Below are 18,479 nucleotides of genomic sequence, written 5' to 3' on the forward strand. Positions count from 1 at the left end.
CATTCATGAATTAAATATAAATTTTTACAGGTATGTTAATTAAGACCCACTAGTTCTGAAGATCGAGGAAAGGAAGAAAGGCAGGACTGTATAGACTATTTAAAAAAATTGTTTCAGACACCTTTCCTTCATACAGTTTTCATAAGTTTGAAAGTTGTTGAATGCCGACTGCCTTTTCATCACTTTTTTTTGTCGTTGTGCTCATGTTTGCCAAAAGCGCAGCAAAAAATGATAGTTGACGTCACATGCTACTACGTGTTCCTCTGTTCACCACCTCTATCCATGCCATTCCAGAATTTTTAAGTGGGTTGCGTGAGCGGTTCGGGATCAGTCAGAGTTTAATTTAAGGGATCATTTTCAGTTGGGAACCATTTGCGGGGCTGAAGTATATGGACAAAGTTGCATTACTAGTGAGTAGAGGGTTATGAGGGGGAGAAGATACAGAAAGGCACTGCGCTATCGACTCAATATTCTTTCTTTCCCCCTCCCCCCATTCCCCGCGCCCCCTCGCCTCACCCTCGAAGATGGCCGAGATAAAATCGTTTTTACTTCTTTCTTCGGTTATATTATCGATGGACTTATCATTTTCGGCCAGAATTGCAGGTTTTAGCGGATTTTATTCGGGATCCCATTATTTTACGATCAAAAAGGTTATGGAGGAGTTGTTCTCCCGAGGTCACGAGGTGAGAGTCTTTCGCACTAGATGCGGTCCTAACTACCGTAAATAAATCCTTGAAACCGGCGTGTACCGCTTACTTAAGGTAATTTTTATCTGGGAGAATGCTCCCTATTTCGCATTCTGTAACGTTTTGCATTTGAAATGCCGATTCTTTTGCAGGGCGAGGGAAATCTCGGATCTCGTGACTTACCGTTTTGGCCCGCAACCAAAGGAACATGGCGATCACACCTCGTCTTAGAAATTTTCGCGCCTATTAATTTTCCTTCAGTGTGCACACTCTCTCCATCGGCTTCAGAGCAAAGGTCCATGGCTCAACCCGTTAAATTAACGCAGATTTCTCATATGCCAGACATAAAGCCTACGCCCTAGGAGCTTGAGGTTATCAATGAGACTAGTTGAGGCACGTGCTGCCGCGCTAATTTAGAGGTGACGATAGTTTTATCATCAGGCCATTCTCTTGCGTTTTACCTCGTTTCCCTTGCCTCGCTGATTTACTGGGCTATTAAACGTCTCCAAAAACTCAAACGAGCCTTCACGCACTGGCAACTACCACCTACTATGCCATTAGTGGTGGGAGTTACTTTGCAACATGCAACTTATTAAGTGATTTCTCTATTTCTGTTTTGTTGTTTGTTTTTTTTTTAATTTTTTAGCCCTTTTTTTCCTTCTTGAATGATTACATGAGTAGATGTTCGGAGCACTGTAATTTTTTTTCAAGTAGAGGTTGAATACTTTGCAAAGTTTTTTTTTAGTTTTCTTATACAGTATAATTACTTTTTCTTCCTTTCTGATGTAGGTGGTGCTTGTTCGACCAGCGGTTCGTGATGCACCACCAAGTAATGAGCAGAAAATTCCCCACAGGACATTCCTGACTCCATACGATGAAAAAGATACAGAGAATACAGCGATTACAGCCATGGAAGGCAAAATGTGGAAGACAATAAATCGCTTACATGAAATGCAAAGAGTCAATTGTGAATACATGCTGAATGACACAGTGCTACTTCAAGAACTAAAAAATTTTGACTTGATAGTTTATGAGAGTTTTTCCTTCTGTGCTGTTTTGGTCTCTGAGCTTCTTGGCATTCCAAAAGTAATCATATTTTCTGGTCCTCCAAATGGTCCAGGAACTTTTGCCCATAATATTCCCCACCCAGTATCATACATTCCTGCACCAATGACTTTATTTACAAGTGAAATGACATTTTTACAGCGTCTTATGAACTTTGGTACATATAAGCTCACACAGTCTGCAGAACAAGTTTTAATTGCCAGGTACATGGGTTCTCTGAAAGAGGAATACAACATCACTCCTGGGAAGAGCTACCAAGAAGCTGCTGGCACTGCTGAGCTGGTGCTGTTTCTTGCTGATTTTGCACTGGAGTATCCACAGCCTCTTTTGCCAGGTTTGCCAAAATAAGTGAAGAGGATCTGAGCAACTGAATACTTACCCCTCCCCTAACCAAACAGCAGTCAACTGATAACAAGTAGGGTTAATGTTGGATGGGGGGGGGGGGGAGGTAGATGAGCATGAGGCTGCTTAGATGTTGGCATTGATTTGTTAAGTAATCCAATCAATGGTAGGCTAGTTATCATTTATCTGTAGTGTCTTGGCCAAGGGGGGGGGGGAATTGGTGTCAAAAGTGCAGAAGTTGGGGGGGGGAGAGGAAAAAGTATAGGTAATGAGGTATCTCAACCTCACCCCCTCTCCTATATTATTAGTAGGATGAACCAGGTAGCATTAACAGCTTATCTGTTTGTCTTCTTGCAGGTCAAATTATGGTGGGTGCCATTTCTGCAAAAGGGGATCCTAATACACTCCCCCCTGAATTGAAAGATTTTATCGACAGTTCAGGGGGACATGGGTTCATTATTGCCTCTTTTGCGTCATATGTACAAACAATCATAGCTAAGGAGAAGATCGATGTCTTGGCAGAAGGTTTTGGAAAGGTGAAGCAGAACGTCATATGGAAACTGAAGGGTATGTAACCCTAAGTAACTTTACAAAGGGATAGATCTGGGCCCAGTTGGAAAAGGGGCAGATAACACTATCCAGTAGATAGGTGATAGCAAAATGTATGTGGTTATCCACCAGATAGAAATTTATCTAGTGGATAGCACCATGGGACTTTTCAACAACCGGAAAATATACAGACTTTACACCCAAAAGGGCACTACCTCTTGCATGGCAGAGTGTGTCAAAGATTTTGTGTCATTGAACAAGTTGATCATGCATTTAGAGAATGGATAGGGAGAGCTTGAAAATGAGTCCTCTTTTTTAGCTTCTTTTGCAGTGATGTGGAGTTATAAATTACAGTTAATCATCACAGAGTCAACAGAATTTTTGTGACAAGGATATGGAAATTATTTTTTTGATATCTTTTATTACTAAAAGGTATAATTGTTGTGATACAATTATTATTTCAGGCTACATACCCCCATCTCTCAATAAAAATATAAAAGTAATGAGCTGGATACCTCAGAATGATCTGTTGGTTCACAAGGATATCAAAGCTTTTGTATCTCATGTGGGACACAACAGCCTTTATGAGTCAGCATATCATGGGGTGCCTGTGGTGGCTGTGCCATTGTATGCAGACCAATTCCCTAATGCCAGGAAGGCAGAACACTTTGGAATAGCAACAGTTTTAGATTACAAAATTATGAATGCTAAACAACTCTCAGAGGCAATTCAGCATGTTATTGATGAACCAAGGTATATTCATATATATATATATATATATATAATTTATTAATTGTGGGAAATTGAAGCAAATGCTGTTGGAAAGTGCTCAATACACATGAGTGTAGAGCAAAATACAGTTCAAAATGACCAAAATGAAACACGCATGATTCCCTAAAACTCTGAGTTTCGTGCTTACGCACTCGTCAGACAAATTTAATCCTGTCCTCAACATCAAAAGAGTTGTATGGCAGACAGCAAGGAGAATTGCTAGTGAGATCTTGGGAATGAATGGGTTGAGTTAGAAATACCTGTAGTTCTCAATGGTCGCTTTTCACTATCAGCAATGAAATGCAAACTTCTATGGTGAACTCTGTAATTTCATAAGCTTATAAAGACCTTAGAGAATGGCTTTAAGCTGGAATCAAAATTGTGTTTGCACTTGCACCAGGAAAAGCAACCTAACAAAGGCTTCAAGACATATTTTAAATACTATTTAAATATAATTATGACATCCACATCTTTTGTCCACAAAACTGCTTTTCCCTTCAAATTATGAACTTGTTGTATTAATAAATTCCTAGCTATATAGAATTGTGCAGTTGCAAAATTCTTATGTTAATTGGTATTGTTGTAATTGGCATTGTTCAATGTTGCTATTCTTATTTGTGTCAGATTCAAGAGAGAAGCCAAACGCATTTCTCGTCTTATGAAAGACAATCCAAGGACCCCCCTGGAGAAAGCTGGGGACTGGATAGAGTATGTACACAGACTGTTACAACTATTGTAACTACGAAGTATCACGCGATGGTCAAGACAGCTGTGTTGTTTTATTCATAACTTAGAAGTACATCGCAAGCATTGTGACGTCATAATTACATAATTTATGACACTCTCCCGAGCCGATTAGATAAGAAATAGTATGGAATGATTAGCAAAATAGAAATATTTAAGAATAGTTTCGTAATAAATATCTTTCAGGTCAAGTATTCCTTTGATTGTTCCCGGATTCTGTGAATTGCTTTCTGAGCGGCAAGTCGTACTGGGGGGCGTTGTTTATCGGTTATAGCTTCTTTGTCTTCCTTTTCAATACTTTGTGTATTGTTCTCGCTGGATACCTCCAATGGGTAAAGTTTCTCTATAGGTCTTAACAGTGTATTACCAGAACTTATTCTTAAAGATACAGATCTGACTAATCCGTCTTTCCCTTTATGTAAATCAGTAACGACACCTATTTTCCATTGATTACGTGGCATATTATCATGTATGAGAACAACGTCTCCTACAGAAACTGTGGTGTTGTTTGACACTTTCCTTTGATGAGCGTTATATTCACGTAGACTTGTCAGATACTCCTTTTGCCAACGTGTCCAGAAAGCCTGTATCGTTTTCTCATGATATTTTGCTTTCTTTGTTAGCTCTTTTGTAGAAACATCAGGCAGAATATAGTCTGGATCTGATTCTTGGACGCTAACTCTTGTGTCTGGTAATGCCAGAAGACGGTGTCCACATAAGAAATGTGATGGGGTCAAAGGAGAGGCATCGTTAATATCCACGTAAGGGTATGTCAAGGGACGGCTGTTTAACACTGCCTCAACCTCAATGAGTATTGTGTTAAGTTCAATAATGTTTAGACAGGCTTTGCCTATAGTTTTTTTGAGACATCTTTTTACTAGTCCAACAAGTCTTTCGTAGAATCCTCCCCACCACGGGGCTCGTTCTGTTATGAACTTCCATGTTATGTTATGGTTGGCGAGGAACTGTTGTGATGCATCTGGCTTGAGGACCTGATTTTTCATCGTTTGGAGTTCTTGAGCTCCAGCTTTAAAGGTTTTTGCGTTGTCAGAAATGATACATTCGGGAACTCCACGTCGACTGATAAATCTTCTGAATGCCCTAAGAAAGGCTTGGGTTGTCTGATCTTCTACTAACTCGAGGTGTACGGCTCGTATTGCGGCACAAGTGAACAGACAAACGTAAACTTTGGATGAAGTTCGATTTCCTTGGTCGCGAACATAAAGAGGACCTGCGTAATCGATGCCAGTAAATTGAAAGGCCTGTGATTGTAGAACTCTCGGTTTGGGTAGAGGTGGTGTAGGTACAGATCGAAATGGTGGTCCTTGGATTTTTCTGCATGTTGTGCACTTGGAGAGGATTCTTTTAACCAACTGTCGACCTTGTGGAATCCAATATGTTTGTCTTAGCTGAGTTAATGTTTCACAAACTCCACCATGCATAACCGTCTTGTGCATAGATTGGACTATCAGTGAAGTCAAATAATTGTCTTTTGGCATGAGAATGGGAAACTTTGTATCGTGGGGTAGATCTGTGTATTGTAACCGTCCACGACAGCGAAGTAGGTCCTCATCGTCAAGATAAAGGTTGAGTTGTCGTACGATGGCAGGTTCTTTGAATTTATCCCCGTTCTTTAGGTATGATATTTCTTTTTGATAAGTTATTTGTTGAGTTGCTTTAAGTAACAAATTTCTGGCTTCCAGCATTTCTTTTGTGGTGAGAATGTTATCATTATACGCTTCAGGTGTTTTCCACTTTCTTGCAAAGAGGACAAGAAGGGCAGTAATTCTGACTACACGTGTTAGGGTGCTGTATTTTGTTAACTCAATGATGTTCAGTATGTTGGGATTTTCTTTAATATCTGCCATAATTGTAACTGCCAATTGTGGGTTCTCGTACTCTGCGTGGATGGATGATGGTTCGGGTTGTGGAGGCCATGTGTCCTCTGGGTTTCTCAGCCATGGAGGCCCTTGAAACCATAGTTGTTTCTTCTCGTTGAACATTTTGGTATCAAGTCCCCGAGTTAACAAGTCGGCTGGATTCATCGATGTTGGGCAAAATCGCCATGTAGTCGGGGATGTTATTTCTTTTATCTTGTGGACTCGTGTACTAACAAATTGTGGTAATTGTTTAGTAGACGATATCCACGATAATACTATTTGGGAATCACTCCAGTATGTGACTTCGCATTTGGTTTTTGCAAGTTGTAGTGTCTTGGTCAGATATTCAGATAACTGCGCTCCTAAGAGTGCTGCTAACAGTTCCAGTCGTGGAAGGGTCTGTGTTTTAATAGGTGCAACTTTGGGTTTAGCCATAACGAACGCAGTGTATACTTCAGCTCCTGTTTTTCCTCTTAGGTAAGCCACTGCTCCGTAAGCTAGTTGGCTGCTGTCGCAAAATATATGAAGTTGCCGTGTAGAAATGTCTGTGAGGAAGTATGGTCTGGGTATTTCAATCGACGTCAAATTGCTGATATCGCTGATCCAGTTTAGCCATTGGTTCTCATGATCGCTTGGGACATCCACATCCCAGCTTAAGTTCTGTTTCCATAGATCTTGAATCATGATCTTTGCTTTGACTGTAATGGGTTCAACATATCCCAGGGGATCAAACAACTTTGATGCAAAGCTGATCGTGGATCTTTTAGTAAGTTTTGTGATAGCTTCCGATTTTTTGATCATGTTTCCGAGTGAAAGGGAGAGCGTATCGTTCGTTGAGTTCCACGGGAGTCCTAGAATTTTTGTTGTTTGAGCTGCATGTGCATTATCATCTTGTGCTCTACGATTTAAAGCGATTGAGTTAGAGGTCCACTGTCGTAAATTCATGCCTGCTTTTTGTAGATAATGTCGCGACAAAGAATAATATTCTAAGGCTTTATCGTGGCAATTAGTTCCTGTGACCACATTGTCCATATACATGTTCTCTGTTAAGTCTTTCATTATCCAGTTATCGTTTTCGTTAAGGTGATGTCGCATTGTCGCGTTTAGTAGAAAGGGTGAGGGAGCTGCTCCAAATAGAACGCGGCAAAATCTGTAAGCTTCCAAATTGTCCGCACTGTTAACGGATTTGTTCGTATCTTTTAGCCATAAGAATCTAGTAGCGTCTCTGTCTTGGTTGTTTAGTTCGATTTGAAGGAAAGCTTTTTCTATGTCTGCCGTGAAGGCAACTCTGTGGGTCCTGAACTTTAATAGGATACCAGTTAGATCCTGCATTAGATTTGGACCTGTATGTAGACAGTCATTTAAACTCAATGCTTCTGATGACACTCTGGCAGATGCGTCATAAACTATTCTCATCTTAGTTGTCGCGCTATCCGTTTTAAAAACAGGAAAGTGCGGGATGTAATGTAAAATGCCTTCGTGAAGATTGAGGTTCCTCACTTTCTCTATGAAACCGAGATTGACTTGTTCAAGGAGTTGTTCGTTGTATTTCTCAATAAGTCCTGGGTCCTTCTTGTTGAGGCTGTTTAGTAGACTGTTTAACCGTCTTTTGCTTAAAATGAAGTTTGTTGGTAGATCTTGTTTGTTTTGCTTCCATGGGAGTCTTACGTTGTATCTACCGGTCGCTTCGTTAAATCGGATGGTTTTCTGAAAGTCTGTTATGATATCGTCGTTTTTGTCGCTTTCTTCTGGTATCTTGCTGATTTCCCAGAACTTGGTTAATAGGTTATCGAGTTTTGACTCTTGTACTGGCGTTATGTCGATCCTTTGGCACAGTGTGTTTAAGTCGTTCTCGTGGTTGCTCTCGTTTTGAACGGGTCCGGACAGGAGCCATCCGAATTTGCTTTCTTTAGCAATCAAGGCTTCTTTTGCAGTTTTGATTATTTTTCCAGTAATCAGCTGACCGTAATAGTCGTTTCCAATGATGATATCAACGTCAAGATTTTCTGGTGATTGCAGACAATCTGCAAGTTTGAGTCCTTTCAATGCAGGAGGTATCTTAAGTTTTTCCATGACTGATAGCGGTGGGCAAATAATTGGAGTTACTAGTGCTTTTATTGTGATATTCTCTGTTGCTGTCGATATCGAGAATGAGACAATATCATATGTTTTCCTGGTACTTTGAAATGAGCCGAAAGTAGTTACATCCAGGAGTTCTTTTCCCGTTGGTTTCAGTTCAAGTTTGTGCGTCATATCTTGAGTAATAAAGGTTCTTTGTGATCCCGTATCGAACAGGATGCGAGCTTGACGATATTGTTTGCCGGCTCCACGTATCTTTGTGACGGCGGATTGCATCAGGATATGATTGGTAGGATGAAGGGAATGTGTTGCTCCCATGTGGGTTGTGTTTTTGGCTGTGGTATGTGTAGGTGGCTGACTACTGTTTGAATTGCTGTTTTCTTTCATCTGATATGATGAACTTTGGTTTGGATTCTCTTGTTTTTCTTCGCAGATTGAAGTATGGTGTTTTCTCTTACATTTCATACAACGACCTTTTGAGTAGCATTGACTTTTCGTGTGTTTGAGTCCAAGACAGTTTAGACATCTTTGTTGGCGTTGAAGGATAGATCTGCGTTCTTCTACTGATGTGATTTTATCGCATCTCTCTGGGCGGTGTGTTTCCGCGCAGTAAGTGCATGGGCGTGTTACTTTCGGTTTTGAGTTGAAAATTCTTTGTTTTTGCTGAGCATTGGCTAATAGAGTGCCAGCGGTTGGTACGAATACTTCTCCGTCCATTTCAGCAGATGTGGAATCTTCTTGAGAGGATATGTGACTTTTCTCTCGTGTTTCAATTTCTTGTCTTATGGCTACCCTCAATCTATCCAGGGAGCTGTCCGCTAAATGATCCGCTCTGAATATTAAGCAGCGTATGTCCTCGGGTATTTTCTTTAGGAGTATGGGAATTAGCAAACTACCATATGATTCTGTCATTACGCGAAGTGTTTCTAAACCACGAATATTGGCTTCGCATGTATCGTGAAATTCCCTTAAATTTTTAATGTCACTTGATGGCGCTCGGATCTTGGATAATGATTCCATGTAAGCGTTGGTTAAACTTTGGGGTTTGCCAAAGCGCTCTTTTAATAGCTCAGTTGCTTTTCTATAATTTTCTTCAGTCAATGGAAGCCCGGAGATAGCGCGCGCTGCTTCTCCTTTAAGCATTCCATTAAGATAATTCATTTTTTCAACATCACTTAGTTCAAGGTTTTTATCGATAGCTGCACTAAAGCTATCCCAGAATGTGAGCCATTCAAGTGGATCTCCTCCAAAGGATTTGATGTTTATCTTGGGTAGATTAATGTGCATTCGAGGCGTTGGTGTTTGTTTGAAACTACTGTTAGGGAACTGACTCACCGGCGTTTCTTGTTTACTCTTGAGAAATCGTTTGATTCGGAATTGCCAGTCCGATATATTGTCTTGAAACAATAGGGCTGATTCTGTGTCTTTTAGTATTTCTGGCTCTGTCTCCAAAGCCATAACAATTTTAGCATCCATGTGCGCTATTTCCCCAGCTCTTCGTGTGAGTCTGTCCACAAGTGCCTCTAATTCAGCGGGATCTGAATCCTTTGCAGCTATGAGTTTTCTGCTTTTTTAAAGTCTTGCGTACAGTGTCCTTTGTAGGCTCCTCGGATCAATATCATTTTGGTTATATCCTCTGTCATCCTGGTCACGGCACCAATGTTACAACTATTGTAACTACGAAGTATCACGCGATGGTCAAGGCAGCTGTGTTGTTTTATTCATAACTTAGAAGTACATCGCAAGCATTGTGACGTCTCCCACAGTTTCTAGTAAAACTATTATCTACCTCAATACTGAATGAGTTATTTGCTTATCCATAGCAAACAAAGAAAGCAAAAGAAGTGGGCCCTCTGAATAGACGTCTCTCAGGTTTAAGCAAATTTTTGAAAATTTGGTGGACGATTCCAAGTTAAAATTTCCCTTTCTTGTGCCTTTCAGTTATACTGATTTATACCCACGAGATGTGTAGCTCGAGTTTGCTAAAACTTTAGGTTTACTGATTTTGTTGTTGCCGAAGTACTTGACTGTGTAAGTGAATCTTGGATTACGTAACGAATTTTTGAGTTGGCTCGTTATGTTACCCTGTTGTGGGGGGCGTGACCATTCTTTAGTTATCAAAATCGTTTAATCTTCGCAACGTTTAAGCCAGGTTCTATAGCTGTGCAAATGATTCCTTTGATCTACGGGGTTTTGATAGCTGAAGTGGTTGAAGATGGCCTTTACTGTTAGAACGAAAAGAAATCACCCTCTCGTTGTCTCATCTGGTCGGACTATTTTGTTCATGCTTAAACAAAACCATGGTCTCCGTGGTTTTCTGCCGTCGACATCGATGTGTTCTCTATCGTTCATTTCAGTCGAGGATGCACCAAAAACAAAACTTTTTTCAGAAACCCAGGTCCGCTCCGTCTTCCAGTTTTCGGAATAACTTGGACGTTCTTCGTGGGAACGAAAGGTCAGCCCCTTGGAAAGCGATTTACGAAATCCAAGCAGAAGATGTCAAGAAATATGGGAAAGTATTCCGCAACAAACTACCAAGCGTCGAAATTATCAGTTTATCCGATCCTGCCGACGTTGCAAAGTTCGATCGGATTCCAACTATCCAGAAAGACTGGACTTTCCGTCTCTAAATTTCTACGGGGAAAAAAGGAAGAAATTCCTGGATTTGAGTCTGTGGCGGAGATGTTGTTTGACGAAAGGTTTAGTTGTCTTTTAGAGGAAATCAGCAAAGAAGCACAGACCTTCATAAAAGCCGTCGGAGATTTCTGCGGTCGAGTCGGTTTTTTGCCTTCTTGGTTTTGCAAGGTCTACGAGACACAGAAATTTAAAAGTTTTTCGATAATTTTGACTCGATGTACGATTACGCCGACATCACTTACCCACTGGAGGCAGAGAATGTGGATCCGTTCATGAGAGGGGTCACCATTTCTGACAGACCTGTTAGAGTGCAGTTTGTTGACAGACAATGAGTCAGACCGTTTTCATCTCGCCAAGTTTATCTTGTATTGTACTACTGTTTTGAGCTGATAGTGGGAGAAATTCTGATGACAACTCGTTTAAACGTATATAAATATACTTCGTATTCTTTCGGTTTTCATTGTATATTTATTGTTTTGTAACTCGCAGATATGGCACAAAAGTAGCAGACGAAGAATCTGTTGAGTTTTTTGGGTCAATAAAAGCATTTCCATGCATAAATTCCCTTTGATAATAAAGTAACCTTTTCCAGGTGTTCATGCATTTGATAAAACGGAGCGAAATAGCTAGTTGTTACGGGAAAATTTACTGACTTTTCCCGTATGTGTTATTCGGGTACATATTCATTCGTAAACTTTCACATTTAACCATTTCAAGTCCTTTCATTTTAATAAATCAAAAATGCATAAAAACCACAGTAGCTTTTAGAATAGATTTTTGTTGTTACTCGCTTTCATCATATGTACCTGCTTGTCGGCACGTTTGTTATTTATTACATGGTTTTTTTTTAGGTAAATATAAGTGTTAATGGTCTTCTGGAAACATTGCTTTTCATGGTAGATAGCAGCTGAGTTTATACTCGTAAATCTAATTTCGTTTCATGCGATGGTTTCCAAATCAATCTTGCATAAATAAGCAGAAACTTTTAATTGCTTTTCCGTTTTTTATTTCCTGAGCTGCGCTACTGCAATTAAGATAGGTATTGTTTTCTATATCAGAGCTGTAAAATCGCACCTAGGTTTCCTACTTTAATGGCTAGAGTTTATTGCATCCGTCTTTTTAATTTTGAGATTCTTTCCGTCGTAGAAACAGATGGAATATTTAAGTAGTTTTTCGTTTAACTTCAAAGAGACTTTTTTTTCCGCTCCTTTGTGTCCTTATTCAAATATTACAATTTTTGTAACAATAGCACTTCGCACCAGTTACTTCTTAAGCAAGTACCTTGTACAGCTTTGATGATTACAAACTAGAGTATGCTAGAGGTCATGTCGCTTGTTGGCCTGACCTAGAATAAAAGTACTGTGGAACCAAAGAATTGTTTTATCCTTGACGTCCGTATAAGCTCGCTCGAAGTAGGTCTCCGTGTACCAGGAAATCGTGACGAGTTTCCGTTCTCGCTGCTAAGTCGTCTCTACAGAGTTATTATCCCCCCGTTGTTATTGTGCCGGCGCGAAGATTCAGTCCTCCAGTTTTGGGGCGAGGAAAAACTTATCGTCACAGTAGCGGCAGAGCGAAAGTGAAGGATAATGAGTATATGAGTAAAAAGTATCTATAAGCATACAAGATTCTTTGTGAGGATACAATGTTATCTACACATAGGGGTATCAATTAACCCTTTACACACTAATATCAATGTGCATATTCTCCACAATGATTTCTCTACATTTCCTTAGTTGCTGACAAGGAGATTTTGCTTGATAATCAAGAGCTCCTGTACTTGTTGATCATTTCCATTATTCTCGTGACCTAATGTTTGATTCAGGAGTGACACTGTAAGGAGAAATTAGATGCTAGTCATTCTTTGGGGTTAAAGGATTAAATTGATAAAATTACTGGGGTATCTGAAAATACAAAGGTTTGCATTACTATACGATTAAGAGTATCTCCTTTTTTCTTCTCTTTAAATGTGTTTATTTTGGCCTGTTAAACCACATGTTTTTGTCAAAAGCCTTGCAAGAAATTTCAAGAAATTTAAGCTCAGAAAAAAATTCTTTTCCAAGGTCACACAGTTGTTTAAAAGTCTCTTGAACTGACTAACTAATCACCTTCGAAACCAACGGCGTTTGAAACCTAAAAATTGTCAGACTTTGCTTGGATGGTCACTGAACTTATGACTTAAAAAAAAAAATTGGAGTTTTTTAACTTCGGAACTCTTATAAAGAAATACTCTACACGCTGTCTTTTTTCAAATTAATAAACTTAGATGTCTGATAAGCATTTTACAGAACTGCTTTCCTCTGTGTATCGATCCGAGTTGTCCTTCGCAGATGGCGTCCTCTTTTTACAGGCTTGTTATTAAATAGTTGTGAGCTTTACTAAATCTAGTTCATTATGCTACAGAGGTTTTATCAAAGTCATGGCTCTTAAGGTGCGTTAGGCACCGGCCAATTTCCAAAATCAAATGTCACGTTGTCGCCCATGATCTAAATGGCGCCCATTGAGAAACTTTGTCAAAGCCGTTATTTCTCATCCACTTCCTGGCCTTGTGGAGAGACTCACTGGCGCTTTCACCGCGGAACAAATGTTTGTAGAAACAAGTCATGACTGCTCTGTGGCTATGTCATCCAGCCTCCATCGTGCCGCTAACACTGAACGAGCTCCGGATCCCAAGAACGCTCGGGCAATTCCAATAACTCCTCGGTTCCAATCTGTCCACGAGCACTGTGACAACAACTAAGCACCACTAGTTGAGCTCGCAACGGAGTTTTTGAAATATCTGCCATCGTCAAAAGATACTCTTCTTCTCGAGGAAAGGTGGGAGTAGGGTATGGTGCTTAGGAGAAAGAGCAATCTCCCCTCTTTCAGGATATCCAGGCGCAGCAATGTGTATCAGGCTCACTGAATTATCGCTTGGAGTACAGAATGCTTTGTAGCGGACTCTCCTATCAAAGGCCTTACGCAAGAAGTGTTCCAATCATCTCTGCTTCCTTTCTTGCACACGGCAATGGTATCATATTTCTGCACCTTCCCTTGTAAATCACCTTCCAACCACATGGTCACCCACTACCAGTGCCCCGGTCTGACTGTGATAGTCTGGAGGACTGTCTTGAACAAGCTTCAGAGTCGTGAGAGAGGGAACCAACCGAATCCTGCATGTCTCTGATAAATACTTGCCTCCTTCATCAGCCAAGGCTGCAAATGGCACTTGGTACACACAGAAATCAGGGAAAATTATGATCTCGGGCTGCTTCAGTAAAATGGCCACGGGAGCAATGATTATGTTGTAACACAAGTGAAGACTGGTTTTGAAATCTGCGGTATCACAGTCATGCAGCCCTGATCGGTTGTTGCGGCGAAGTGACATCAGTTCTTTAAAAAACTCCTCTAACTTAGGGACTATTCGGTCACCTTGTTGGGGTCCAGGTTCACTTTCTTTTCTGAAAAAAGAATAGCTCCCGTTGCTTTTATTATCCAAAACCGTACCTCATCTCCACCAACCGAAATGTACAAGCATGCACAGTCTGCTTCTTTTGTGAAGATCCTTTGAATGCCACACCAAGACTGTGGATCGCTTGAGATCTGCTCTTGGACAGAGTACCGAGCTGTCATCAAGTCGGCCAGGCCTCTTGCCCTTCTCAGCTCTTCGACGTAAAGGGCGTCTTCAGGCTTTCTAGTGGAAGAAAGAACCTACTTAACAACTCGTAGGGAAAGGTACCGTACTCTTCTAAAAGAGATATTTTCAACTCATCGTTTTCTTTAAGAAAACCTCTCAAAGTTTCGAACTTTTGAATGACTTGAAAAAGATACAAAGAAGCTTCCTCAAGATGACCTTTTGACATCATTAACACCGATAGATGACAAAGGCAGTAAAACTCGTTCAAAATGTGTCCAATATCCCTACTTAATAGGAGAGCTTGCCTAACGTATTCTTCGGCTAGGTCATTTTTACCAAGAGATTGGTAATACAATCCTAACATTTGGTGGCTGGCTACTATTTTTTCTCTATCACCGATGTCCATAAAATTGCAAGGGCTTCTCGCATATTCTTGAACCTTGTCATATTCACACACTTAAGAGAAATTGAACCAAGGTGTATGTAGTCTACTCCTTCTCCAATTCTATCATCGATACCCTTTCTAACTTTCATTGGCCCCCTTCTTTAGATAGTCGTCAGCCTTTGCATCACCCAGCCGAGTGAGGAGAAACGTTGATGTAAGGTTTCTATAGCTTGTTGCTTCTCCAGTTTTCCCTATCACCAATTGTTCTCTTCTGATAGCGAGTGCTTTCTCTTGATATTCTCGGGCCTTGTCATCGTTGACCGAGTGATTGGAACAAGAGTTCCTTAGGTGTCCTGTAGCTTGATGCTATCTCTGTATGTAATCCCTGACAGCTCGAAGTGATCTCGCTATTCTGATAGCGAGTGCTTTCGCTTGCTATTCTCGGGCGCCTTGTCATATTGATCCGAGAGGTGCTCTACTAGTTGAGTGTGGCATAGTTATAGTCCTGAGTTAGGACACTCTGGAAATCCAAAGTTCGTCTAAGCCTACGTTGAGCTTGTGCTTCTTGCTTCTCCATCCCTCCCCCCCCCCTTTCAACCAATTTCTATTCTGATAGCGAGTGCTTTTGCCCCCGTCGCACAGGGTTATTGATACTTTCTCGGTCCTTGTCATAGGACCCGAGTGACTGGATACAAAGTTCCTAGGTTTCCGTAGCTTGTTGCTTCTCCATCCCTCATCACCATTTCTATTCTGATAGCGAGTGCTTTTTCTTGATATTCTCGGTCCTTGTCATATTGAACCGAAGTGATCGGAACAAAGTTCACTAGGTTTTCCGTAGCTTGATGCTTCTCCATCCCTGTCCACCAATTTCTATTTTGTATAGCGAGTGCTTTCTTTTGATATTCTCGTGGGCCTTGTCATATGACCGATTGATTGGTAAGCAAGTTCCAAGGTTTTCCCGTAGCTTGTTGCTTCTCCATCCTGTCAGCACCAATTTTATATTCTGATAGCGAGTGGCTTTCTCTTGATATTCTCGGGCCTTGTCATATTGACCGGAGTGACTGGAACAAAGTTCCTCGGTTTCCGTAGCTTGTTGCTTCGATCCATCCCCTCTCACCAATTGTCCTATTCTTGATAGCGAGTGCCTTTCTCTTGATAGTCTCGGGCCTTGTCATATTGACCGAGTGATTGGAACAAAGTTTCCTATGTTTCCGTAGCTTGTTGCTTCTCCTTCCCTCTTCACCAATTTCTATTTCTGATAGCGAAGTGCTTTTTCTTGATATTCTCGGCCTTGGTCTATATTGACCGAGTGACTGGAACAAAGTTCCTAGGTTTCCGTTAGCTTTGATGCTTCTCCATCCCGTCACCAATTTCTATATTTGATAGCGAGTGCTTTCTGCTTGATATTCTCGGGCCTTGTCCATATTGACCGAGTGATTTGGAAACAAAAGTTCCTAGGTTTCCGTAGCTTTGTTGCTTTCTCCTTCCCTCTCACCAATTTCTATTTGATAGCGAGTGCTGTTTTCTTTGTGATATTCTCGGTCCTTGTCATATTGACCGAGTGACTGGAACAAGTTCCTAGGTTTTCCGTAGCTGGTTGCTTCTCCTTTACCTGTCACCAATTTCTATTTTGATAGCCGAGTGCTTTCCCTCTTGATATTTCCTCGTGCCTTGTCATATTGACCGAGTGATTGGAACCAAAGTTCCTAGGTTTCCGTAGCTTGTTGCTTCTCCTTTTACTTGTCACACAATTTCTATTTTGATGAGCGTAGTGCTTCTCTTGATATTCTCGGGCCTTTGTCATATGACCGGAGTGATTGGAACAAGTTCCTAGGTTTTCCGTAGCTTGTTGCTTCTCCATCCCTGCGACCAATTTCTATTCTGATAGCGAGTGCTTGCTCTTGATATTCTCGGGCCTTGTCATATTGACCGAGTGATCGGAACAAAGTTCCTAAGGTTTCCGGTAGCTTGATGCTTCTCCATCACCTGTCACCCAATTTCTTATTCTGATAGCGAGTGCTTTTTCTTGATATTCTCGGGCCTTGTCATATTGACCGAGTGATTGGAACAAGAAAGTTCCTAGGTTTCCCGTAGCTTGTTTGCTATCTCCAGCCATTCTCACTCAATTTCTATTCTGATAGCGAGTGCTTTTTCTTTGAAAATTGTTTTTTTTTAATTCTCGGGCACTTGTCATATTGACGAGTGACTGGAACAAAGGTTCCTAGGTTTCCGTAGCTTGTTTGCCTTTTTCTCCTTTACTGTCACCAATTTCTATTGTGATAGCGAGTGGCTTTCTCTTGATATTCTCGGGCCTTGTCATATTGACCGCTTGATTGGAACAAAGTTCCTAGGTTTTCCGTAGCTTGATGCTTCTCCATCCCTGTCACCAATTTCTATTGTCATAGCGTAGTGCTTTCTCTTGATCTTCTCGGGCCTTGTCATATTGACCGAGTGATTGGAAGCAAGTTCCAAGGTTTCCGTAGCTTGTTGCTTCTCCATCCCTGTCACCATTTTCTATTCTGATAGCGAGTGCTTTCTCTTGATATTCTCGGGCCTTGTCATAGTGACCGAGTGACTGGAATAAAGTTCCTATGTGTCCGTAGCTTGTTGCTTCTCCATCGCTTTCACCCAATTTTCTATTTTGATAGCGATTGCGTTCTCTTGAGGATGCTCCGGGCCTTGGCCAATTGACCGAGTGATTGGAAGCAAGTTCCTAGGTTTCCGTAGCTTTTTGCGTCTCCTTTTCTGTCACCAATTTCTATTCTGATAGCGAGTGCTTTTCCCTCTGATATTTTCTCGGGCCTTGTCATATTGAATATCCAATTGGAACATTTGTCCGAGCTTTGCGTCACACAGTGCCTTTCCCTGTATTATTTTTCCATCGTTTTCATGCTGTTGATTGCTGATTCGTAAATTTCCAGGCCTCCATTAATTTGCCTTGTACCTGAAGTCTTTCGGCCAGTTTTAAATGTAGCCTTCCTTTTTTCCAGCTGTGTCATAAGAATCCAATGGTATCGGAGGAGTTCCCTCAGGTATTGTTTCTGTCCTTGTGTAATCCTTTATATAATCGGAAGCACAGATTATTGCCAAGTAGATGAAATGGAATATTGAGTTTGGCCATGAACTTTCGATAGCCTTCGCCTGACTGTTTAATATAATCAAACATTCCTGGTAGATCCTCGATGGTCTTGCAACAACGCGACCATTTTTTGTGAAGTACACGGCGACCACTGTACCTATTAAGATAGCTGATATAGCTTCTTTTATGCTGTCCATCTTGACCCTGTTTTCTTCTCAGTTTGAAAAAAAAGGAGAAATTAGTGAAAACTTTTTACACGGACTGTTTATATTTAAATTTCAATCTTTATCTTCCTCCCCGTCCTTGTATTCCTTTTTGTATTCCAGCGCGGCGCACGTGATTTCATTCACGCACGTTAAGTTAGGCAATCCCGTCAAAGAACTCTTACCTTGACCATTGGAAAACTGAGGTGGACATTTTTCGGCTACTTTTATGTTATTTTTTTTTTAGTCCAATGTTGTTGTTTCATTTAACAAGTTTAATACATATTTTCTATGGACTCTAGCCCTTGGCTCGTAGATCGATATTTTTACATTGTCCGCAAAGAGGAACACAACCTTTGCCGTCCTATTCTACTGGAGTGTTCATTACAACTGTCACGCGAATCCACGCCGATCAGAGCCCAACTGGAAAATTAAACCGGCTAACA

The 18,479-nt window shown here is 40.9% G+C and overlaps 2 protein-coding genes across 3 annotated transcripts; one reads left to right on the forward strand and one right to left on the reverse strand.

Moving 5' to 3' along the window:
* Positions 1-361: 361 nt before the first annotated feature.
* LOC136277689 (2-hydroxyacylsphingosine 1-beta-galactosyltransferase-like) lies at positions 362-4,172 on the forward strand. 2 transcript variants are annotated; one of them, XM_066160175.1, is made up of 5 exons: positions 362-410; positions 1,476-2,085; positions 2,451-2,660; positions 3,107-3,395; positions 4,038-4,172. In XM_066160175.1, exons 1-5 carry the CDS (start codon positions 390-392, stop codon positions 4,150-4,152), a joined length of 1,245 nt encoding a protein of 414 aa, XP_066016272.1. In that variant the 5' UTR covers positions 362-389; the 3' UTR covers positions 4,153-4,172. The 2 variants fall into 2 exon arrangements, with proteins under 2 accessions (XP_066016272.1, XP_066016271.1); XM_066160174.1 differs by lacking the exon at positions 362-410 and adding an exon at positions 447-683.
* A 167-nt stretch (positions 4,173-4,339) lies between these two features.
* On the reverse strand, positions 4,340-9,634 carry LOC136277808 (uncharacterized). Its single transcript, XM_066160512.1, has one exon. It carries the CDS (start codon positions 9,590-9,592, stop codon positions 4,340-4,342), a length of 5,253 nt encoding a protein of 1,750 aa, XP_066016609.1. The 5' UTR covers positions 9,593-9,634.
* Between the last annotated feature and the right edge of the window lie 8,845 nt (positions 9,635-18,479).

The sequence above is a fragment of the Pocillopora verrucosa genome, chromosome 13 (assembly GCF_036669915.1).
Source record: "Pocillopora verrucosa isolate sample1 chromosome 13, ASM3666991v2, whole genome shotgun sequence".
NCBI lineage: Eukaryota > Metazoa > Cnidaria > Anthozoa > Scleractinia > Pocilloporidae > Pocillopora > Pocillopora verrucosa.

Bases quoted from the DNA above. Each gene is read 5' to 3' on its own strand.
- LOC136277689 (XM_066160174.1), top strand. From the start codon at position 525: ATGGCCGAGATAAAATCGTTTTTACTTCTTTCTTCGGTTATATTATCG. The intron at 2,086-2,450 runs GTTTGCCAAAAT...GTCTTCTTGCAG, and splicing joins TCCACAGCCTCTTTTGCCAG to GTCAAATTATGGTGGGTGCC. The intron at 3,396-4,037 runs GTATATTCATAT...TATTTGTGTCAG, and splicing joins CATGTTATTGATGAACCAAG to ATTCAAGAGAGAAGCCAAAC.
- LOC136277808 (XM_066160512.1), bottom strand. From the start codon at position 9,592: ATGGATGCTAAAATTGTTATGGCTTTGGAGACAGAGCCAGAAATACTA.